Source organism: Oncorhynchus tshawytscha, linkage group LG01 (assembly GCF_018296145.1).
Source record: "Oncorhynchus tshawytscha isolate Ot180627B linkage group LG01, Otsh_v2.0, whole genome shotgun sequence".
Lineage (NCBI taxonomy): Eukaryota > Metazoa > Chordata > Actinopteri > Salmoniformes > Salmonidae > Oncorhynchus > Oncorhynchus tshawytscha.
The window spans coordinates 73,787,023-73,812,406 of record NC_056429.1 but is presented as its reverse complement, the minus strand read 5'-3'; the positions used below and the strand labels follow the sequence as shown (position 1 = coordinate 73,812,406).

At 42.7% G+C, this 25,384-nt stretch overlaps 1 protein-coding gene across 2 annotated transcripts in view; it reads left to right on the top strand.

The window, feature by feature from the left end:
• The window catches only part of LOC112256573 (golgin A7 family, member Ba), a 49,085-nt gene that overhangs the window by 5,597 nt on the left and 18,104 nt on the right, over positions 1–25,384 (top strand). The window contains exons 2-4 of one of the 2 annotated variants that reach the window (XM_042325390.1): positions 17,194–17,319; positions 17,784–17,936; positions 20,022–22,588. In XM_042325390.1, the coding sequence (XP_042181324.1) occupies positions 17,194–17,319; positions 17,784–17,936; positions 20,022–20,393 (651 nt within the window). In that variant the 3' untranslated portion in view covers positions 20,394–22,588. Of the gene's footprint in view, positions 1–17,193; positions 17,320–17,783; positions 17,937–20,021; positions 22,589–25,384 lie in introns of those variants that run through there. The other variant, XM_024429903.2, reaches the window with a different exon arrangement.

The following is a 25,384-nucleotide window of genomic DNA, read 5'->3' as shown; positions in this document are numbered from 1 at the left end:
TAGTGGAGCACAGTTTGTGTAGTCTGTGTGTGAGAGCGGGTGCATGTGTGTCTGAACATATGTAGCTGTAAGTAAGGCAGTGGAGCTAAGTGCTGAGCTGTCAGATTGATCTTTTGTGTTTCCAGGCCTTGGAGTCGATGGCAGAGCTGTGCTGATTTTCTCTGGTGGTCTGCCAGTAGTCTTGTCCAAGTTCCATCAATCATGCGCATGCATACACGCAAGCACACACACACGCAAGCACACACACAAGCACACACGCAAACAACACACACACACACACACACACACACACACACACACACACACACACTGGCGACACATATCATGTCCAAGCCCATCAATTATCCATGACATATTTAATGTGAACAGGCTGCTGCAGTTTGTTACCATCAGCCACTGGAGTCTCAAATGAACAGCACATTTTACACACACACACACACACACACACACACACACACACACACACACACACACACACACACAGTCTCATATAGGCCTAAGTCAGTGGCCTAGAACAATCTTTTCTAAATGTTTAGTCAATAATAAATGCTGAGTTGTTTCCTATTAGACCACAACTGAAGACTAGTTTGATTAAATAGAACTCTGAGATAAAATGACAATGGCTGTTCTGTGGTCATAATAATAATATCTTGTTTGTTATATCTTGCAATTTGACAAGAATTGCAGGGTACTACATCCAGAGGAAACCAGTCATACCAAGCTGGTTGTTGAGAAGGAAAGGGTGCCTTCTGTATAAGGTCCTTGTATGCTGACTGTCAGGGAATATTTCACACACAGTGTGTGTGGGGGGGCTTGTATACCCTGCTGACAGGGGCCACACCATGTCTGAGACACTGAGGCACACTGAGGCACACCAACACTGAGGCACACTGTCACACTGATGAACTGAAGAGAGGATCACAGTACTACACAGGCGAGAGATTGAGAAACAGACAGACCGGGTGAGAGGAAGAGAGACCCAGACAGACAGACATAGACTGAAGTAGATAGAGAGATCTGCTTACAGAGGAAGAAAGAGGAGAGATGGAGGTGAGGCCAATGAAAAGGGATGAAAGGAGAGAGCGAGCCATACAGTGAGACAGAAAACAGAAGCGATGTGTAATGATTTAGTAATTGTTCTCTCCAATCAGTCCCCTCTAAGGAATAATGTAATTTGTGTTTGTGTGTGTGTGTGTGTGTGTATGACTGTGCGTGTGTGAATGTGTGCAGTTACTGTTGTGTAACTAGCCTGTTTTTTTTCATTTGTAACATTTTAACAAGAAAAGAAAAGTATTGCACATTTGGTTTCTTCTGTAAATAGTCTGTGTTTTTGTTGTTTCCAAGCAGCCTGTTCCTCTTGAATGATACAGTAGGGCAAAATGTTGATTTCTGCCTAAATAGACATACCCAAACATAATTATATAAGGGCACAAGGCGAGACCCAAATGCAGACACAGGAGGCAGATGGTTACGCTCCGATATTTATTACAAAAAAAGGGGTAGGCAAAAGGCAGGTCGGGGACAGGCAAGAGTTCATAAACCAGGACAGAGTCCAAACAGTACCCGGGGATAGGCAGGCTCGAGGTCAGAACAGGCAGAGTGGTCAGGCAGGCGGATTCGGCGTCAGGACAGGCAAAGGTCAAAACCAGGAGGGCTAGGAAAAAACAGAGACTGGGAAAAATAGGGTCTAGGAGAAACACTGGTTGACTTTTTTTATAACTAAAATAAATATGATTATACAAAGGGACAGTACAATATTGGCACCATTTCATATAACTTACAACAGAGAATTTTCTCCTAAGCATCCACTGAGCGGCGCAGAGACACCATTCAATGTGTGCAGACTCGTTACAACTTCAGCTTTAAGCACAAGGTGATTTTGTCTGTCTGTGACCAAGAGAAAATGGTCTTGTTTAAATTCTATGAAATGATTTAGTATGTTTGCATGTTGAGAGCTCTGGATCCGGCTGAGAATATCACAGGCTGGACTGTCACTGTTTATATGCCATCACACAGGCTTGGCTCAGTCGCTCAGAGGAAGAGCAAATTGATTATTTGTCTGGATAGGTCAGAACATTTGACACTTCATTCCCTATACAAATGTGGGGTCTGAAACCTGACACTTCAAGTCAGCTCCGCTGAGAGAGTGGGAGCAGAGAGCAGAAAGATGGGTCTTTCTGGCACTATAAGGGACGGGATCCTACAACGTTCACAGAGCGCTTTGTACACCAGAATGTCAGTCCAGAACAGCTCAGAGGCTTTTAAGACAAGTGATGTGCATACAGTATGTGTTGCTAGAAATTGGCTAAGGAAGAATCTTAGACAATGAGAAGATCAGAACCTTATTCTGTGTTCATTATGAGTCTTTATACTTTGAAGTAAAACAATTGGAACAGTACATGGATTCCTATTACCAACAGGGCTCACACTAGAATTCAGAAACCAGCCTTTTAAACTGTTTCACTTGCATTTTTGGGGGGGGAAAGTCAAGTGTTTTTCATTATTTTTATTCAATAGAGTGATCAGGGGTATGCAACTATAGTTTTCCTTTACAAAATAATAATACATTAGTGCAACACATTTGGCAGAAAATAGCTTCATTTTCATCAGATGACAACAGAAGTGCAACACTATTAGGCTGGCAGCCACACAAGCTTACAAAGAAAAAGTATGGCCATCATATTTCAAACGTTTATCATAGAAAGAATGTAGCCAGCTACACTACATACACAAAAGAATGTGGACACCCCTTTAAATTAGTGGATTCGGCTATTGCAGCCACAACCATTGATGACGGGTGTATAAACTCGAGCACACAGCCATGAAATCTCCATAGACAAACATTGGCAGTAGAATGGCCTGACTGAAGCGCTCAGTGACTTTCAACATGGCACTGTCATAGGATGCCACCTTTCCAACAAGTCAGTTCATAAAATGTCTGCCCTGCTAGAGCTGCCCCGGTCGACTGTAAGTGCTGTTAGTGTGAAGTGGAAACATCTAGGAGCAACAATGACTCAGCTGTGAAGTGGTAGGCCACACAAGCTCACAGAACGTGACCGCCGAGAGCTGAAGCACATTACGCGTAATAATCGCCTGTCCTCGGTTGCAACACTCACTACCGAGTTCCAAACTGACTCTCGTAGCAGCGTCAGCACAAGAACTGTTAGTCGGGAGTTTAATGAAATGGTCCTGGCCGAGCAGCCGCATACACTCCTAAGAACACCATGTGTAATGCCAAGCGTCGGCTGGAGAGGTGTAAAGCTCGCCACCATTGGACACTGGAGCAGTGGAAACGTGTTCCCTGGAGTGATGAATCACGCGGTACCATCTGGCAGTCCAACGGATGAATCTGAGTTCGTCAGATGCCAGGAGAACGCTACCTGCCCAAACACATAGTGCCAACTAAAACATTTGGTGGAGGAGGAATAATGTTCTGGGGCTGTTTTTCTTTGTTCGGGCTAGGCCCCTTTGTTCCAGTGAAGGGAAATCTTAACGCTACAGCATACAATGTCATTCTAGACGATTTTGTCCGTCCAACTTTGTGGCAACAATTTGAGGAAGACCCTTTGCTGTTTCTGCATGACATTGTCCCCGTGCACAAAGCGAGGTCCATACAGAAATAGTTTGTCGAGATTGGTGTGGAAGAACTTGACTGGCCTGCACAGAGCCCTGACATCAACCCCATCGACCACCTTTGGGATGAATTGGAACGTCGACTGCGAGCCAAGCCTATTCGCTCAACATCAGTGCCCGACCTCACTAATGCTCTTGTGGCTGAATGGAAGGAAGTGTCCACAGCAATATTTCAAAATCTAGTGGAAAGCCTTCCCAGAAGAGTGAAGGATGTTTATTTTTATCTAACCTTTATTTGACATGCAAGTCAGTTATTTTACAATGACGGCCTACCCCGGCCAAACTCTCTCCTAAACCGGACGACGCTTGGCCAATTGTGTGCCGCCCTATGGGACTCCGATCACGGCCGGTTGTGATACAGCCCGGGATCGAAACAGGGTCGGGAGTGACTCCTCTAGTACTGAGATGCAGTGCCTTAGACCGTTGTGCCACTTGGGAGCCCTGTTATAGTAGCAAAGGGGGGACCAACTCTTTATTAATGCCCATGATTTTGGAATGATATGTTTGATGAGCATGTGTCCACATGCTTTTGGTCATGTAGTGTACATTTCCTCATGTTTTGCTTGAAGTTAATCTTGTATTTTACCAAAGAAAAGTAGGCTACGCCGAGAAGAGCACCATAGAAATGTAGCTACGTATGATTCAGATGTTCGTGAATTCTCATGGGAGTGGAGAAGTGCAATTGAAGCACAAAATTTGTCTGATGCCAAGCAGAAATTACGATTAGACACATTTTAGATCTGCATTTACAAAACGTAGCAAGATATTTCTTATGCATTTTTTTTTCTGCGTGGAAAAACGCAGAATTCTGCGTGGAAAAACACAGAATTCTGTGTTAACCGGACCCCTGATCAAGTACATGAAATATATCTATAATATGCAGCTTGACAATACCATTGATAGTTTCAATTTCAAGCTTCATAACATCTTTGTATTTCATGCTATTCAAATTCCTGTAGCTACCTCATCACTCAAAAAGGCAACATTGAGGAAAGAAGAACGCTTGTTGTGGTAAACAAGCAACAGAAGGATGGAGAGAAAAAAAGAAGGAAGGAGGAATAACCTGAGGTAGAGAAAAAACACTAATCTCATGGGACTAATTGAAGACTGTCGGAGCCTGGCTCCCTTTTTCTCTCTCCCCCTTTCCCCTCTGGAATTTCATGAGAAATAATGCAGAGATTATAAATTCATGAGTAGTGGCCTTGGAGGCATCTACTGTATGTGTGTGTGTGTTTATGATTAGTGGCATGCTTACGGATGCACAAATGCAGCTTTCCTCCTGGGCGGTTAGCTGAGCACAGAAAGTGTGTGTGTGTATGCTTCTGTTGTCAGTTCAAAAGTAGGCCAAACCTACTTAGCCTACTGTTTAGATTACATGGTTTCCAATGAATATGACGAACATGGTTTTGAGCCCCAGTCACCTAACAACGTTTTGTGAGCTAACATGATTCCTCAGACCTAAGTCAATGTTAGTCATGCGAGCGTAGTTCACCAAACCACCTCTGCTACATTAGAGGTTCTAGTTTAGCTCAGTTGGTAGGAGCAGAGCGCTAAGGTCATTGGTGTAATTCACAGAGAGATCACTTACACATTCTGCAATGACTGTTTGTAATGTCTTGTGTTGTAACAGCATGTAAAGTTACTCTTTGTAAACCTATGCCAATGAGGAGAAAGTTTGTTAGCAGGCTGTCTGCAGTTCAGTTCTATCGGTCGATATTGATATGACTGTACAGAGCTTTGTGTTTCTAGGAAAATAGAAGGTACTGATATCTGTATGCCTGCAAGCCCATAGTCATCTCTGTCTCTTTCTCTCTCTCTCTGCTCCGTCTCTTAATTATTTATCTTCCCCCCCGCTCTCTCTATTTTTATCTCTCCATCTCTATCTCTGTATTTAGGCCTGTTTCCGTTGCTGTTAGGACATATTATTTCATGCTTCCCCTAGCAACAGTGTAGGACGAAGTAATTACCATGGTAATTACATCACTATTAATAAGATCTTAATGATGTCTTGATCACTGAGTTTGATCTGTTGCAATGATTGTAGCACAATAATGTTATGTCATTGTCAACAAGATTTGTAATGGGTGTGTGTTTTAATGGATGGGTGTGTGTGTGATATAAGTACATGTGATTGGAACATACCGATATGTTTGCTCTCTGTTTTGAAACACTCTGTGGTACCAACACACACACATACACACACATACACACAGACAGACAGACAGACAGACAGACAGACAGACAGACAGACAGACAGACAGACAGACAGACAGACAGACAGACAGACAGACAGACAGACAGACAGACAGACAGACAGACAGACAGACAGACAGACAGGGGATATTACCCCTAGCGTCTGAGAGATCAAGACAATAAGGGGACTGTACTGTATTGTGTTTGGATGCTTTCACCTGCCTGTTTTAGATGAATGTGGTGACATGGGAGGTTCCAGTAAGAAGATCAACTACTGTAGCTCTCACAGTCACACGTCAGAAGTAGACGGTCATCCATGTTTCTAAAACCTCAAACGTCAAATTTCGAAGTTGTTTCAGACGTCAAATTTTGAAGTGTTTAGGGTTAGGTTTAGGCGTTAACTTCTTAGTGATCCCTTCGAGCGCCAATCCCGTTAACGGGTTTGATTTGACAACACACAGTGGAATAGCAGCGCGCCAAATTCAAAAACAGAAATACTCTTAATAATAATTAATGAATCATACAAGTGTTATAAATCGGTTTAAAGATGAACTTCTTGTTAATCCAGCCATAGTGTCAGATTTCAAAAAGGCTTTAGGGCAAAAGCAAACCATGATATTATCAGAGGACAACACCCCATCAAACAAACACATGAAAATCACATTTCAACCCGCCAGGCGCGACACAAAAGTCAGAAATAATGATATAATTCATGCCTTACCTTCGAAGATCTTCCTCTGTTGGCACTCCAATATGTCCATTAAATATCACAAATGGTCCTTTTGTTCAATAAATTCTGTCGTTATATCTCCAAAATGTAAATTTATTTGGCGCGTTTGATCCAGAAAAACACAGATTTCAACTTGCGCTACATGACTACAAAGTATCTAATATAGTTAGTTACCTGTAAACTTGATCCAAACATCCAAATCCAACTTTAGGTATTTTTAAATGGAAATAATAAACTGTGTTCAATACCGGACGAAAACAAAGTGGAGCGAGCTTTCAGGTCGTGCGCCCCAACCACAACAGTACACTAGACTCAACCCTCGTTCTGAACTGTCCTACTTCTTCATTTCTCAAAGGAAAAACATCAACCAATTTCTAAAGACTGTTGATATCTAGTGGAAGCGATAGGAACTGCAAGCAAGTGCCTTTGAAATCTAGATCCACATAGAAAATTAATTTAAAAGAGAGTGACCTCAAAAAATAATTCTCCTGGATGGTTTGTCCTTGGGGTTTCGTCTGCCAAATAAGTTCTGTTATACTCACAGACATAATTCAGTTAAACAGTTGTAGAAGCGTTAGAGTGTTTTCTATCCAAATCTACTAACTAATAATATGCATATCCTGGCTTCTGGGCCTGAGTAGCAGGCAGTTTACTTTGGGCACACTTTTCATCCGGACGTGAAAATAGTGCCCCCTTGCCTTAAGCAGTTTTAACGTCAAGATCTTAAGGGCCTGCATTCATTACGAATGGTAAGGGGTAAGGGTTAAGGGTTAAGGTTTGGGATAGCCTTAAAACGAAATTCTGCTTATGTCCTTCAAATGTCGATATTTGGATGTGTTGACAATCAAACATTATTCAATATCCAGTTTAAAAATATAGCATTTGCGATGTCATCAACAGCTCTTGTTTCCATTCTACCCAGGGTTCAACTAAAAATAGACAATATACTGTATATAGCCCTAGGGTTTCAAGCTTCGGTTGATTTCAAATCTTCAAGTTAATCATTTACAGTGGGGCAAAAAAGTATTTAGTCAGCCACCAATTGTGCAAGATCTCCCACTTAAAAAGATGAGAGAGGCCTGTAATTTTCATCATAGGTACACTTGACAGACAAAATCAGAAAAAAAATCCGGAAAATCACATTGTAGGATTTTTAATGAATTTATTTGCAAATGATGGTGGAAAATAAGTATTTGGTCAATAACAAAAGTTTATCTCAATACTTTGTTATATACCCTTTGTTGGCAATGAGGTCAAATGTTTTCTGTCAGTCTTCACAAGGTTTTCACACACTGTTGCTGGTATTTTGCCCCATTCCTCCATGCAGATCTCCTCTAGAGCAGTGATGTGTTGGGGCTGTTGCTGGGCAACAGGACTTTCAACTCCCTCCAAAGATTTTCTATGGTGTTGAGATCTGGAGACTGGCTAGGCCACTCCAGGACCTTGAAATGCTTCTTACGAAGCCACTCCTTCGTTGCCCGGGCGGTGTGTTTGGGATCATTGTCATGCAGAAAGACCGAGCCACGTTTAATCTTCAATGCCCTTGCTGATGGAAGGAGGTTTTCACTCAAAATCTCACGATACATGGCCCCATTCATTCTTTCCTTTACACGGATCAGTCGTCCTGGTCCCTTTGCAGAAAAACAGCCCCAAAGCATGATGTTTCCACCCCCATGCTTCACAGTAGGTATGGTGTTCTTTGGATGCAACTCAGCATTCTTTGTCCTCCAAACACGACGAGTTGAGTTTTTACCAAAAAGTTATATTTTGGTTTCATCTAACCATATGACATTCTCCCAATCTTCTTCTGGATCATCCAAATGCTCTCTAGCAAACTTCAGATGGGTCTGGACATGTACTGGCTTAAGCAGGGGGACACGTCTGGCACTGCAGGATTTGAGTCCCTGGCGGCGTAGTGTGTTACTGATGGTAGGCTGTGTTACTTTGGTCCCAGCTCTCTGCAGGTCATTCACTAGGTCCCCCCGTGTGGTTCTGGGATTTTTGTGATCATTTTGACCCCATGGGGTGAGATCTTGCGTGGAGCCCCAGATCGAGGGAGATTACCAGTGGTCTTGTATGTCTTCCATTTCCTAATAATTGCTCCCACAGTTGATTTCTTCAAACCAAGCTGCTTACCTATTGCAGATTCAGTCTTCCCAGCCTGTTGCAGGTCTACAATTTTGTTTCTGGTGTCCTTTGACAGCTCTTTGGTCTTGGCCATAGTGGAGTTTGGAGTGTGACTGTTGGAGGTTGTGGACAGGTGTCTTTTATCCTGATAACAAGTTCAAACAGGTGCCATTAATACAGGTAACGAGTGGAGGACAGAGGAGCCTCTTAAAGAAGAAGTTACAGGTCTGTGAGAGCCAGAAATCTTGCTTGTTTGTAGGTGAACAAATACTTATTTTCCACCATAATTTGCAAATAAATTCATTAAAAATCCTACAATGTGATGTTCTGTTTTTTTTTTCTCATTTTGTCTGTCAAAAATCTGAATTAAAGAATGGGACTAAATCAAATCAATTCAAACTTTAAATGCACTTTTAAAGTTTGATGTGATTTAGTCCTATTATTTAACTTAGATTTTTGGTTGCGATGGAGACGTGAACTGAATAAATTATTAACTTGAAGATTACATTTTATATCAACCAAAGCTTGAAACCCTGGGCCTACTGTATATGTATTGTCTATTTGTAGTTGAACCCTGGGTTGAATTGAAACAATAGCTGTTGATGACATCGCAAATGCTATATAGGCCTAAATAGTATAATTTATGAAATATGACATATAAAGTATGGTTATATTTAATTTGTTCTGTTAAACTTACCCTTTGGAATGTCTTGGATAGCAACAGTGAATGTAAGATCTGACGTTCTTTCAAAGTACAATTTCAGTGTATTTTATACAAGGTTTGTCTGTTGAAAATTGGTTACCATGATGACATAATCCTTCAAATCCTTGATTCAACCAGTTTGTGCCCAGTGGGGATGTTATTTATCTTTGTGTAGCATAAGATCAATCAATCAATATGCATGCAAAGACACACATTGAAACAAACAATTCTAAAAATCTACTTGCAATAGAGCATGCTGGGAAATATGATGAGGATGGATGTGGTTTTTGAGAGTGTGTGATGATTGTACCTTTTATATTCAGAATATTGGGTAAGACATTTTACCATTATACTAGATTATCTGCACATGTACCCTAAAAGGTACCAAACAGTACCACATGAGATTGTATGTGTACCTCTGAAGGTACATTTTGTGTAGTTTGATGTTTTTGTAACCCCAGGAACAATACGGTACCCTAACCGTATCCTTATTTCTCAGAGTGTAGAACAGATAGTGAATGTAGAAGCTCAAATGTTCATTCTAAGATCATGTATTTTTATGCTACATCATTGTTGTTAGATGCATTAGCCTTAGCAACTCCCAACATATTGGCAAGAATCAATATAATCATCAGTCCTTGGCAAAAAAAACACACAGTAATACTTTGTCACATATAATATTTAAACGTCAACACTTGTGTCAAGGAAACACTTTGGAATTTAGGTAAAAATTACACACACTCATGTTAGATTGCTGTCCTTGTGTTCTTCTATGAATATAAACTTTGTGGACCCCTTGTCTCTGACTCCTCTCCTCACAGAGAGGGTAATAATCCTGTAATATTCACAGGACAAGCTGACTTTGGCTCACTCACCCTCTCCAAACCTGAAGTATATAACTGCGCTCCATTGGCACCCTATTTCCTATATAGAGCACTATTTTGACCCTAGCCCTATGGGACCTGATCAAAAGTAGTGCCCTATAAAGAGAATTAGGTGCCATTTGGGATGCACAGCCATTGAATATTTTGGTGTAATATAGTTGACTTCGGCACACTGTTCTGAAGTGGTTCCTCTTAATTTAGTCTATTACTATAATTGTGCTGTTGATTGAGAAGTTATGTAATGGCAGCGATAGCTGAGCATGCACTGTTGTTGACAGATTAATGCAGTATTGTGTGTGTGAGTGTTTGTGTGCATGCATGTGTGTGCTGACGCCATTCACTTCAAGCTGCTTTGTCTATTTACGCAATAAGGCTCGAGGGGGTGTGGTATATTGGTGTGGTATATTGGCTAAACTGGGTGGTTCGATCCCTGAATGCTGATTGACTGACAGCTGTGGTATATCAGACCGTATACCACTGCTATAGTTATGTTGATAACCAGTTTATAATAGCAATAAGGCACCTCGGGTTTTTGGTGTATGGCCAATATACCACGGCTAAGGGCTGTATCCGAGCACTCCGCATTGCGTCGTGCTTGAAAACAGCCCATAGCCGAGGTATATTGCCCATATACCACACCCCTCGGGCCTTATTGCTTAAATATACAACGGCTAAGGGCTGTTCTTAAGCACGGCACGAAGCAGAGTGCCTGGAAACAGTCCTTAGCCGTGGTATATTGGCATGTACCACAAACCCCCGAGGTGCCTTATTGCTATTATAAACTGGTTACCTATAGTTGAAGTCGGAAGTTTACATACACTTAGGTTGGAGTCATTAAAACTTGTTTTTCATCCACTCCACAAATGTCTTGTTAACAAACTATTGTTTTGGCAAGTCAGTTAGGACATCTACTTTGTGCATGACACAAGTAATTTTTCCAACAATTGTTTACAGTCAGATTATTTCACTTATTTCACTTGTATCACAATTCCAGTGAGTCAGAAGTTTACATACGCTAAGTTGACTGTGCCTTTTAACTTCTTGGTGACAGGGGGGCAGTATTGAGTAGTTTGTATGAATAAGGTGCCCAGAGTAAACTGCCTGCTACTCTGTCCCAGATGCTAATATATGCATATCATTAGTCGTATTAGATAGAAAACACTCTGAAATTTCTAAAACTGTTTGAATGATGTCTGTGAGTAAAACCTGAGACAAATCCACCCAGGAAGTGGGAAATCTGAGATTTGTAGTTTCATTTAAGTGATTGCCTATCCAATATGCTGTGTCTATGGGGCCAGATTGCACTTCCCAAGGCTTCCAGCAGATGTCTTTAGAAAGTTGTTTGAGGCTTCTATTGTGGAAGGGTGTCAAATAAGAGCTGTTTCAACAAGTGGACTAGGCTGAGGCCAATCAGTTGTTTACTGCGCAGTTACGCAGGCGCGCCATTCCTTCTTTTTCTTCTGTAATAAATACGCTATTGTCCAGTTGGAATATTATTGAAGATTTATCATAAAAGACCCTAAGGATTGATTGTAAACATTGTTTGACATGTTTCTACAAACTGTAATGGAACTCTTTTGACTCATCGTCTTGATTTTGCGCTCGCGCATTGTGCCTTTGGAATAGTGAACTAAATGCGCGAACTAAACGGAGGTATTTGGACATAAATATGGACGTAATCGAACAAAACAAACATTTCTTGTGGAAGTGGGAGTGCATTCCGACGAAAATCAGCAAAGGTAAGTGAAGATGTATAATGCTATTTATGACTTTTGTTGACTCCACAATTTGGCGGGTAACTGTATGGCTTGCTTTTGTGGCTGAACTTGTTCTCAGATAATTGAATATTGTGCTTTTGCCGTAAAGCTTTTTTGAAATCTGACACAGCGGTTGCATTAAGAACATGTTTATCTTTAATTCTATGTAAAACATGTATCTTTCATCAAGGTTTATGATGAGTATTTATTTTATTTGATGTGGCTCTCTGCAATTCCTCCGGATGTTTTGGAGGCATTTCTGAACATGGCGCCAATGTAAACTGAGGTTTTTGGATATAAATATGAACTTGATCGAACAAAACATACATGTATTGTGTAACATGGAGTACTGGGAGTGTCATCTGATGAAGATCGTCAAAGGTTAGTGATTCATTTTATCTATATTGGTTGGAAAATGGCTGAATGCTTTCTGTGACTAGTTGCTGACCTAACATAATGATATGTTCTGCTTTCGTCGAAAAGCCTTTTGAAATCAGACACTGTGGTTGGATTAACGAGAAGTGTATCTTTAAAATGGTGTAAAATACTTGTATGGTTGAGGAATTTTAATTTCTGTTGTTTTCAATTTGACACCCTGCACTTTCACTGGCTGTTGGCGAGGTGGGACGTTTGCATCTGAAAGATCCCAGAGAGGTTAACAGCTTGGAAAATTCCAGAAAATTATGTCATGGCTTTAGAAGCTTCTGATAGGCTAATTGACATCATTTGAGTCAATTGGAGGTGTACCTGTGGATGTATTTCAAGGCCTACCTTCAAATTCAGTGCCTCTTTGCTTGATATAATGGGAAAATCAAAAGAAATCAGCCAAGACCTCAGGAAAATAAATTGTAGACGTCCACAAGTTTGGTTCATCCTTGTGTAACACGGTTGGTTATGTTCGGAGGGCCTGTTGTCTCGAACTCTGGCTGTCTCTCTAGGGTTCAATCCTCGGACCGACTCTCTTCTCTGTATACATCAATGATGTTGCTCTTGCTGCTGGTGATTCTCTGGTACACCTCTACGCAGACGACACCATTCTGTATACTTCTGGCCCCTCTTTGGACACTGTGTTAACTAACCTCCAGACGAGCTTCAATGCCATACAACTCTCCTTCCGTGGCCTCCAACTGCTCTTAAAAGCAGGGGAAACTAACTGCATGCTATTCAACCGATCACTGCCCGCACCTGCTCGCCTGTCCAGCTCTGACTTAGAATACGTGGACAACTAAAAATACCTAGGTGTCTGGTTAGACTGTAAACTCTCCTTCCAGACTCACATTAAGCATCTCCAATCCAAAATTAAATCTAGAATTGGCTTCCTATATCGCAACAAAGCATCCTTCACTCATGCTGCCAAACATAAAACTGACCATCCTACCGATCCTCGACTTCGGTGATGTCATCTATAAAATAGCCTCCAACACTCTACTCAACAAACTGGATGCAGTCTATCACAGTGCCATCCGATTTGTCACCAAAGCCCCATACACTACCCACCATTGCGACCTGTACGCTCTCGTTGGTTGGCCCTCGCTTCATACGCGTCGCCAAACCCACTGGCTACAGGTAATCTACAAGTCTCTGCTAGGTAAAGCCCCACCTTATCTCATCTCACTGGTCACCATAGCAGCACCCACTCGTAGCACCCGCTCCAGCAGGTATATCTCACGGGTCACCCCCAAAGCCAATTCCTCCTTTGGTCGTCTTTCCTTCCAGTTCTCTGCTGCCAATGACTGGAACAAACTGCAAAAATCTCTGAAGCTGGAGACTCATATCTCCCTCACTAGCTTTAAGCACCAGCTGTCAGAGCAGCTCACAGATCACTGCACCTGTACATAGCCCATCTATCTACCTACCTCATCCCCATACAGTATTTATTTATTTATCTTGCACCTTTGCACCCCAGTATCTCTACTTGCACATTGATCTTCTGCACATCTACCATTCCGGTGTTTAATTGCTATATTATAGTTACTTCGCCACAATGGCCTATTTATTGCCTTAACTTCTTGCGTCGAGCAATCCCGTATCCGGGGGCGTAATCATAGCCTCAAGCTCATTAGCATAACGCAACGTTAACTATTCATGAAAATCGCAAATGAAATGAAATAAATATATTGGCTCACAAACTTAGCCTTTTGTTAATAACATTGTCATCTCAGATTTTCAAAATATGCTTTTCAACCATAGCTACACAAGCATTTGTGTAAGAGTATTGATAGCTAGCATAGCATTAAGCCTAGCATTCAGCAGGCAACATTTTCACAAAAACAAGAAAAGCATTCACATAAAATCATTTACCTTTGAAGAACTTCGGATGTTTTCAATGAGGAGACTCTCAGTTAGATAGCAAATGTTCAGTTTTTCCAAAAATATTATTTGTGTAGGAGAAATCGCTTCGTTTTGTTCATCACGTTTGGCTAAGAAAAAAACCTGAAAATTCAGTCATTACAACGCCAAACTTTTTTCCAAATTAACTCCATAATATCGACAGAAACATGGCAAACGTTGTTTAGAATCAATCCTCAAGGTGTTTTTCACATATCTATTCGATGATAAATCATTCGTGGCAGTTTGGGTTCTCCTCTGAAGCAAATGGAAAAATACACGCAGCTGGAGATTACGCAATAATTTTGACGGAGGACACCAAGCGAGCACCTGGTAAATGTAGTCTCTTATGGTCAATCTTCCAATGATATGCCTACAAATACGTCACAATGCTGCAGACACCTTGGGGAAACGACAGAAAGTGTAAGCTCATTCCTGGCGCATTCACAGCCATATAAGGAGACATTGGAACACAGCGCCTTCAAAATCTGGGGCATTTCCTGTTTGAAATTTCATCTTGGTTTCGCCTGTAGCATCAGTTCTGTGGCACTCACCGATAATATCTTTGCAGGTTTGGAAACGTCAGAGTGTTTTCTTTCCAAAGCTGTCAATTATATGCATAGTCGAGCATCTTTTCGTGAAAAAATATCTTGTTTAAAACGGGAACGTTTTTTTTATCCAAAAATTAAAAGAGCGCCCCCTATATCGAAGAAGTTAACTCCCTTATCTTACCTCATTTGCACTCACTGTAAAAATACTTTTTGTTTTACTGTATTATTGACTATGTTTTGTTTATTCCATGTGTAACTCTGTGTTGTTGTATGTTTCGAATTGCTATGCTTTATCTTGGCCAGGTCGGAGCTGCAAATGAGAACTTGTTCTGGTTAAATTAAGGTGAAATAAAATGTTTTAAAAAATGTTTCCACTTGCCTCTAAAGAAAGGTGTATTTAATGTTCAAGCATTCTTATTGGTTGGTTCAACTCTGATGACAATAAGGTGTGTTGTGATTGGCCCCGCTTGCAGATAGGGGGAGATCGCAAACATCAGGTCTTCCCAGTTTGAAAATGTGATTCAAGGGGTAGGTCACATTGTGAATACTGTTTTCTATTTTACAATGTGTACAAGTTTGCTGTACATCACTAATTTATTAATGTGTGGGTATATGGTACCTGTTAGGGATTGAGGGGCTTTCTGGGATGTGCTTTGGCATATGATTGCTGTAAATAAGTGTTTTAGCTAGCATACACCGATGTTGTGGGGGTGCTTTGCTGCAGGAGGGACTTGTGCACTTCACAAAATAGATGGCATCATGAGAAAGGAAAATGGTGTGGATGTAGTGAAGCAACATCTCAAGATATCAGTCAGGAAGTTAAAGCTTGGTCGCAAATGGGTCTTCCAAATGGACAATGACCCCAAGCATACTTCCAAAGTTGTGGAATTTTTTTAATTTTTTTATTTTATTTATTTGACCTTTATTTAACCAGGTAGGCAAGTTGAGAACAAGTTCTCATTTACAATTGCGACCTGGCCAAGATAAAGCAAAGCAGTTCGACAGATACAACGACACAGAGTTACACATGGAGTAAAACAAACATACATTCAATAATACAGTATAAACAAGTCTATATACAATGTGAGCAAATGAGGTGAGAAGGGAGGTAAAGGCAAAAAAAGGCCATGGTGGCAAAGTAAATACAATATAGCAAGTAAAACACTGGAATGGTAGTTTTGCAATGGAAGAATGTGCAAAGTAGAAATAAAAATAATGGGGTGCAAAGGAGCAAAATAAATAAATAAATTTAAAATTAAAAATGGCTTAAGGACAACAAAGTCAAGGTATTGGAGTGGCCATCACAAAGCCCTGACCTCAACCCTATATAAAATGTGTTGACAGAACTGAAAGAGTGTGTGCGAGCAAGGAGGCCTTACAAACCTGACTCAGTTACACCAGCTCTGTCAGGAGGAATGGGCCAAATTCCACCCAACTTATTGTGGGAAGCTTGTGGAAGGCTACTCGAAACATTTGACCCAAGTTAAACAATTTAAAGGAAATGCTACCAAATACTAATTGAGTGTATGTAAACTTCTGACCCACTGGGAACGTGATGAAAGAAACAAAAGCTGAAATAAATCATTCTCTCTACTATTATTCTGACATTTCACATTCTTAAAATGAGGTGGTGATCCTAACTGACCTAAAACAGGGAATTTTTACAAGGATTAAATGTCAGGAATTGCAAAAAACTGAATTTAAATGTATTTGGCTAAGGTGTATATATACTTCAACTGTACATAAATAGAACAGTAAACAATCATTTCTGTGTCATCCCTGTGGTATATTTTCTGATATACATAGGGCTGACATGCTATATAAGCCAATCAGCATCCAGGAACCAAACTACCCGGTTTATAATATAAAATAGCACACAGTTCAGTGAAACTGCCGTAGAAATATGATATACCAATCCTTCTTCCAATACTGTAAGTATGCTTGACTCTTCTGGTTGGCTTCAGTTCTTTGTGCTTCAGAGACATTATTTTACCCACCTATTTTCATTCAATGGCTGAAGGGCAGTATAAGACCGATCTAACATTGCAGTATTTTCTCAATTTCAATTTTTGTCAGTGTGTTTTGGCTCCTTGATCCTTGACAATCTCTGTTCCTCCCCTTCCTCCTGTCTCTCCCATCTCTCTCTTTCTCCCCTCACTCTGTATCTCCCATGTCTTTATTTCTCTCCTGTCTCTGTATCTCCCTCCTCGCTCTTCCTCACCCCTTTTTTTCTGGCACCCCCCCTCTTCCATATCTCTCGTACTACTCTCTCTCTCTTCCTCCACAGTTCCATAACCTTCAGGAGTTGAGGCAGAGTCCGTCTCTAGCCACCAAGGTGTTCATCCAGAGAGACTACAGCGAAGGAACCGTCTGCCGATTCCAGATCAAGTTCCCCTCCGAGCTGGGCAGCAGGGTGAGCACACACACACATGCACACAGGCAGGTACACGAAAGAGACAGACACAGACATATGACTTCACTTTGTTTTCACATTCCTAGAATTGGAGCCTTTCAAGGTTCTTTTGTCCATCCTTGAATGCCACAAGTGACGCATGTATTTCTAAATCGATAGAATAAAGGGTATTTTGGGAGAACAGAATGTGCCTGGTGGTGTGTGTATTTGTGTGTTTGTGTGTGCTTGTGTGTGTGTGTGTGTTTGTGTCCGGAGGTGGTGGAAGAACAGCTTGTGTATCATGGCTCACACAGTGTCACATAAAAGCCTCACGCTGGTATACATATGGCGTGGGCGTGTATGTGCGTGTGTGTGTGTGTGTATGTTTGTGTTGCAGTCTTCTGACAGATGGAGCATTCACTCTAATAGTGCTGATTTGCTAACTGTGTGTGTGTGCGCCTACGTGGATGTGCGTGTGTGTGTAGATCGAGCGGACTCTGTTTGAGGACACAGTAAAGACATTGAACACCTACTATGCGGAGGCAGAGAAGGTCGGAGGCCAGTCCTACATGGAGGGATGTCTGGCGTGCGCTACAGCCTACTTCATCTTCCTCTGTATGGAGACACGCTATGAAAAGGTACCAAACATACACACCAGACATAGACATACGCAAGACTGGTCCAAACACACTAAGACAATCGTGAAGAGGGCACGACAAAGCCTATTCCCCCCCAGGAGACTGAAAAGATTTAGAATGGGTCCTCAGATCCTCAAAAGGTTCTACAGCTGCACCATCGAGAGCATCCTAACTGGTTGCATCACTGCCTGGTATGGCAACTGCTCGGCCTCCGACCGCAAGGCACTACTGAGGGTAGTGCGTACGGCCCAGTACATCACTGCGGCCAAGCTTCCTTCCATCCAGGACCTCTATATCAGGCGGTGTCAGAGGAAGGCTCTAAAAATGGTCAATTGTTCTCTTTGCTACCACACCCCCAATCCATAAGACTCCTGAACAGCTAATCAAAGGGATATCCAGACCCCTCTTTTCCACTGCTGCAACTCTCTGTTTATAATCTATGCATAGTCACTTTAACTCTACCTACATGTACATATTACCTAAATTACCTCGACTAATCAGTGCCCCTGCACATTGACTAAGTACTGTATATACAGTGTCGGAAGTTTACATACACTTACATTGGAGTCATTAAAACTTGTTTTTCAACCAGTCTAACAAATTTCTGGTTAACAAACTATAGCTTTGGCAAGTCGTTTAAGTCATCTACTTTGTGCATGACACAAGTAGTTTGTGTAGACACAAATTGTTTACAGACAGATTGTTTCACTTATAATTCACTGTATCACAATTCCAGTGGGTCAGAAGTTTACATACAGTAAGTTGACTGTGCCTTTAAGCAGCTAGGAAAATTCCAGAAAATGATGTAATGGCTTTAGAAGCTTCTGATAGGCTAATTGACATAATTTGAGTCAATAGGAGGTGTACCTGTGGATGTATTTCAAGGCCTACCTTCAAACTCAGTGCCTCTTTGCTTGACATCATGGGAAGATCAAAAGAAATCAGCCAAGACCTCAGGAAAAAATGGTAGACCTCCACAAGTCTGGTTCATCCTTGGGAGCAATTTCCAAACGACTGAAGGTACCACGTTCATCTGTACAAACAGTAGGACGCAAGTATAAACACCATTGGACCACCAAGCCATCATACCGCTCAGGAAGGAGAGGCGTTCTGTCTCCTAGAGATGAACGTACTTTGGTGCGAAAAGTGCAAATCAATCCCAGAACAACAGCAAAGGACCTTGTGAAGATGCTGGAGGAAACCGGTACAAAAGTATCTCTATCCACAGTAAAACGAGTCCTATATCAACATAACCTGGAAGGCCACTCAGCAAGGAAGATGCCACTGCTCCAAAACCGCCATAAAAAGGCCAGACTACCGTTTGCAACTGCACATGGGAACAAAGATCGTACTTTTTGGAGCAATGTCCTCTGGTCTGATGAAACAAAAATAGAACTGTTTGGCCATAATGACCATTGTTATGTTTTGAGGAAAGAAGGGGAGGTTTGCAAGCCGAGAAACACCATCCCAACCGTGAAGCACCGGGGTGGCAGCATCATGTTATGGGACTTGTGCACTTCACAAAATAGATGGCATCATGAGGGAGGAAAATTATGTGGATATATTGAAGCAACTTCTCAAGACATCAGTCTGGAAGATAAAGCTTGGTCACAAATGGGTCTTCCAAATGGACAATGACCCCAAAGCATACTTCCAAAGTTGTCAAGGTATTGGAGTGGCCATCACAAAGCCCTGACCTCAATCCCATAGAACATTTGTGGGCAGAAATTTGCAAGCAATGAGGCCTACAAACCTGGCTCAGTTACTGTCACATCTGCTCCTGCTACACCCTCTGGTGTTCATCCGGGGTCTTCTTGACCTGCAGTTACTCCCCCTGTACACTCTCCCTCTCTGTGTGATTGTGTGGTTGGAGCCAGGTGTGCTGGAGTCAGAGCAGATCCCTACCAGCTGCAACTCATACCATAATCAAGATCTCTTCAAATACTCAGTCCTGCCACTTCCCCTCTGCCAGATCGTAATCTCTGCTCAGTCAGTTCACGATTCTAGCCATTTATTATTATTCAAGATCCTGTTACTCTACTGTGCCTGTTTCCCTGCCTGACACCGTTTATCCTCTCATTGCAGTTACCGCTCTGTCTCTGGCTCCTGTCTCCTCTTCCACATCTCACCACCCAACTACCTTGCTCTGGATTTTACTCACCACCACTGCCTTGGATTCCCCTCAGAACCCGTTTACCCTGTTCTACTCAGCTAACTCCAACCTCCGTCTCTACATCTGGTTTTTCTGCAACTCATCCGAGCTTCTCCGGATCTGCACTCCATATCTCCAAGTGTAACAATAAATATTTTGGTTCATTCATCCCTGTTTCCTCATCTGAGTCTGCTCTTGTGTTCCCCTGTGTCGCTCCGCTTAACAGTACAATCTGGCCCAGAGATGAACCCAGCAGACTCCACTACTCTTCACCAAAGTATTGTTGGTCAAGGCGGCCTATTTGAGCAACATGACCAAGCCCTGAAAGCCCTACTGGAGAACATCAGGGAGTTTTCACGGACCATGTCTGACCTACAGGTCCAAACCTCCGCCCAGAGTTCACAACCGTCTCAAGTCCCTCTTCTCCACCCCGGGAGCCTTTTGTTCCGACTCCTGAGCGCTATGATGGTAATCTTGGCGCTTGCAGAGCCTTTCTTGTGCAATGTATTAGTATTTGAGCAACAGCCCTACTCTTATGCTAGTGAACAAGCCAAGATGTATTTTTTGATTGGCTGCCTTTGTGGAGCAGCTCTTTCCTGGGCCACTGCTTGTGGGAGAGACAGTCACCTATCTGCCTCTCCTAAGGTGGATTCACAGATGAGATGAGGAAGGTATTTGACAACCCTGTCTGTGGAAAGGATGCCGCTAAATGACTTCTGTCCCTTCGTCAAGGCACCCAGAGTGTGGCCGAAATGGCATGTGAGTTCCGCACCCTCGCTGCAGAGAGCAGCTGGAATGACGAGGCCCTTCAGGGAGTATTCCGGAACGCACTCACTGAGACCCTCAAAGACGAGTTGGTGTCCAGAGAGGGGCCCTGATGGACTTGATGAACTCATTTTTCTCACTATCCGCATTGACAACCGTCTCTGTGAGCGTCGGAGGGAGAGAGAAGGTAGGGTTGCATGTCCCATAGAATCTGCTTCGGTGCCTCCAGGCATGTTCTAATCCTGTACCCATGCAGCTCGGCCGGACCCGTCTATCTCCAGAGGAGAGGTAGCGGCGTATCAGCACTAGGAGCTGTCTATATTATGGCCAGGTTGGTCACCTGGTCTCCACTTGTTCCCTGTGTCCAGCAAAAGTGGGGGCTCAGCAGTAGTGGGGAATATACTTTTGAGCCAAATCGCCTACCCATCATCTCCCAGACCACTGCTTGAGGCCAATATTGTGTGGCAGAACCAGGCTTTTCCTCTGCCTGCTCTCATCGATTCAGGCGCCGACAAGAGCTTTCTGGACCGAGGGTTCGTTAGGACTGGGGGTTCTGGAATGGACTGGGGTGCAGACAAGGCAGGAGGAAGGGCAGATTGTAGACAATTAGAATGACAAAATGTACTCCAAGTAGTTACCCTTTCGGTAGACCAATCAAACTGTGGGTTGTGTAGCTTTAACCATGGATGACCCAGAACCAGAGATGAGTGAGAACAGTCGATTATGTGGAAACTGATCTTTTCCTGGTGATTTCCAGAGAGACACACGATAACAGGGACAGTTCTCTCCAAAACATGGAAGAGTAGCTTTCCATTGACAGCATGTGCATCCAGAGGTGAATCGAATGAAACAGTGTCCAGACCCAACTGATTGTCTTCTGTTCCTCCAGAATATCACAGTCTAGCTCCTGTATTCAGTAAGCCCCACACCCCATCGCTGCAGCCTCATTGGCCTTTCGACTGTGCTATCGAGCTTCAGCCTGGAGCTCCTCTCCCTAGTAGCAGGTTGTATAACCTCTCTCGCCCCGAGCAAGAAGCCATGGAAGAATACATCCAGGACTCCCTGGCTGTCGGACATATCGGGCCTTCTTCTTCTCCGGTGGGAGCTGGGTTTTTCTTTGTCAAGAAGAAGGATGAGTCACTGAGGCCATGCATAGACTTCCGTGGGTTGAATAGCATCACTGTCAGGAACAAGTATCCCTTGTCACTCATCAGTGCTGCTTTTGCCCCCCTCCATGGTGTCACAGTGTTTTCTAAACTTGACCTCCAGAATGCCTACCTACTTTAAATTGCCTGAACAGCACCAGAAAATAAAGATTAAATATATTTTCAATATAGATTTGCCTAGCTCCTTGGAGATCCTAGGAACCGCAAGAGTGTCATGTCCCCTCCCGCTCCGGGGCTTGACTTCACTGGTCTACTAATCACCGGTCCTGGCAACCCATCTTTACGCACACCTGGCAACCATCATTACGCACACCTGCGTCTCATTAGTCACATGAGACACATTAGTCACACCTCATTACTCCATTGATTATTTACCCTATATATAGCACTCTTTTGTTTTCAGTCTCAGATGGTATTGTTTTTGTTTCTATGTCAGACGCTTCTCTTGTTTTGTATCGCGCCATGTTCGTTATTATTAAACTCACTAACTGCACCTGCATCCTGACTCCCTGCATCTGTTACAAAGAGTTAACCAATCCTGTGAACGGATTAGGCAACTCAGGTGTCTATACTTCAACAGCAAAGTTAGATAACGTTTCTGAAGTAGGGCCTTGTTAACATAAAGGGAGTTGTAGTGGCTTCCTTTCCTCTTTACCATAGCCACTGCCCTATCCTGAAGCTGGATTGTTTCGTACGCATACAGTCCACACTCAAGGTTTCCAAACGGCCAAAACATTCAATGCGATCCAGGGATATGGTGCAACAAAAAGGTTTATTCTTCTTATATCTAACAAAAAAATGATTCTCCAATCAACTTAATCAACTTGCTAGAACATTGTGAACTGCAGTGGCATAGTGGTCTAAGCAGTGCGCTCTGGCTCTGCACCATGGAAAATAAGAGCACCTCCGACCAGTTGCCCACTGCAATGAGGCTAGGAAACACTGTCACCACCAATAAATCCACGATAATCGAGAATTTCAATAAGCATTTCTCTACGGCTGGCCATGCTTTCCTCCTGGCTACCCCAACCCCAGCCAACAGCTCCGCACCACCCACAGCAACTTGTCAAAGCCTCCCCAGCTTCTCATTCACCCAAATCCAGATAGCAGATGTTCTGAAAGAGCTGCAAAACCCATGGACCCATGAAAATCAGCTGGGCTAGACAATCTGGACCCTTCTTTCTAAAACTATCCGCCGCCATTGTTACAACCCCTATTACTAGTCTGTTCAACCTATCTTTCGTATCGTCCGAGATCCTAGATTGGAAAGCTGACATGGTCATCCCCCTCTTCAAAGGGGGTGACACTCTAGACCCAAACTGTTACAGATCTATATACATCCTGCCCTTCCTTTCTAAATTCTTCGAAACCCAAGATAACAAACAGATCACTGACCATTTCTAATCCCACCGTACCTTCGCCGAGGTGAAATCCGGTTTCCGAGCTGGTCACGGGTGCACCTCAGCCACGCTCAAGGTACTAAATGATATCATAACAGCCATCGATAAAAGACAGTACTGTGCAGCCGTCTTCATCGACCTGGCCAAGGCTTTCGACTCTGTCAATCACCGTATTCTTATTGGCAGACTCAACAGCTTTGGTTTCTCAAATGACTGCCTCGTCTGGTTCACCAACTACTTCTCAGAGTTCAGTTTGTCAAATCAGAGGGCCTGTTGTTCGGACCTCTGGCAGTCTCTATGGGGGCACCACAGGGTTCAATTCTTGGGCCGACTCTTTTCTCTGTATATGTCAACGATGTTGCTCTTGCTGCGGGTGATTCCTTGATCCAGCTCACCTTGATCTCACTATCCTGTATACATCTGGCCCTTCTTTGGACACTGTGTTAATAAACCTCCAAACGAGCTTCAATCCCATACAACACTCCTTCCGGGGCCTCCAACTGCTCTTAAACGTACTGTAAGTAAAACTAAATGCATGCTCTTCAACCGATCGCTGCCCACCCGTCTCGCATCACTACTCTGGACGGTTCTGACTAAGAAAATTCAAAATTAAATCTAGAATCGGCTTCCTATTTCACAACAAAGCATCCTTCACTCACGCTGCCAAACATACCCTCGTAAAACTGACTATCCTACCGATCCTCGACTTCGGCGATGTTGTTTACAAAATAGCCTCCAACACGCCACTCAGCTAATTGGATGCAGTCTATCACAGTGCCATCCGTTTTGTCACCAAAGCCCCATATACCACCCACCACTACGAGCTGTATGCTCTGTACCCAATGGCTCCAGGTCATCTATGAGTCTTTGTTAGGTAAGGATCAACCTTATCTCAGCTCACTGGTCACCATAACAACACCCACTCATAGCACTCGCTCCAGGAGGTATCTCACTGGTCATCCCAAGACCTTCCAGTTCTCTGCTGTCAATGACTGGAACGAATTGCAAAAATCGCTGAAGTTGGAGACTTATATCTCCCTCACTAATTTTAAGCATCAGCTATCTGAGCAGCTTACCGATCGCTGCAGCTGTACACAGCCCTTCTGCAGATAGCCCATCCAACTACCTCATCTCCATATTGTTTTTAATTTACTTTTTTTGCTCTTTTTTGCACACCAGTATTTCTACTTGCACATCATCATCTGAACATCTATCACTCCAGTGTTCATTTACTAAATTGTAATTACTTTGCTTCTATTGGCCTATTTATTGCCTTACCTCCTTACTCCATTTGCACACACTGTATATAGATTTTTACATTGTGTTATTGACTGTACTTTTTCTGTACTTTTTACTACTTTATCCCATGTGTTACTTTGTGTCGCACTGCTTTGCTTTGTCTTGGCCAGGTCGCAGTTGTAAATGAGAACTTGTTCTCAACCGGCCTACCTGGTTAAATAAAGGTGAAATATATATTTTTAAATTCCATGCTGTTATTGATGTCACGTTAGCGTAGCATCTTAGCGTAGCATCTTCGTTAACATGCTACGCTAACCTAACATCAATCACAGTGGCTGGATTGCTTATGCAGCACTCCATGCTCCTGTGGACAGTTACAATGCTGATGGGCCATGCTTCTGCTGACTTCAATCTAACAATGTCACAGTTTGATCAGGCTCTATGGGGTTTTATATACACTGTGAGACCAAGGTGAGTTGATCAGAGAGGTTCTGTCACGCACACGCACACACCCACACACACCCCACACACACACGAAAATACACACATACTGGTAGCCTTGTGTTTGTGAGGAGCAAGGTTATTTGAACCAATTTGACATTGAGAGTGCCAATGCAGCGTCAGTATTGGGTGACACTAAGAACAGTTGGTCTAAAGGCTGGTATCTTATGGGCATGGGAAGTTCACATGAAACACTGAGACATTCTGCCAAAGAGAAAGGGGTAG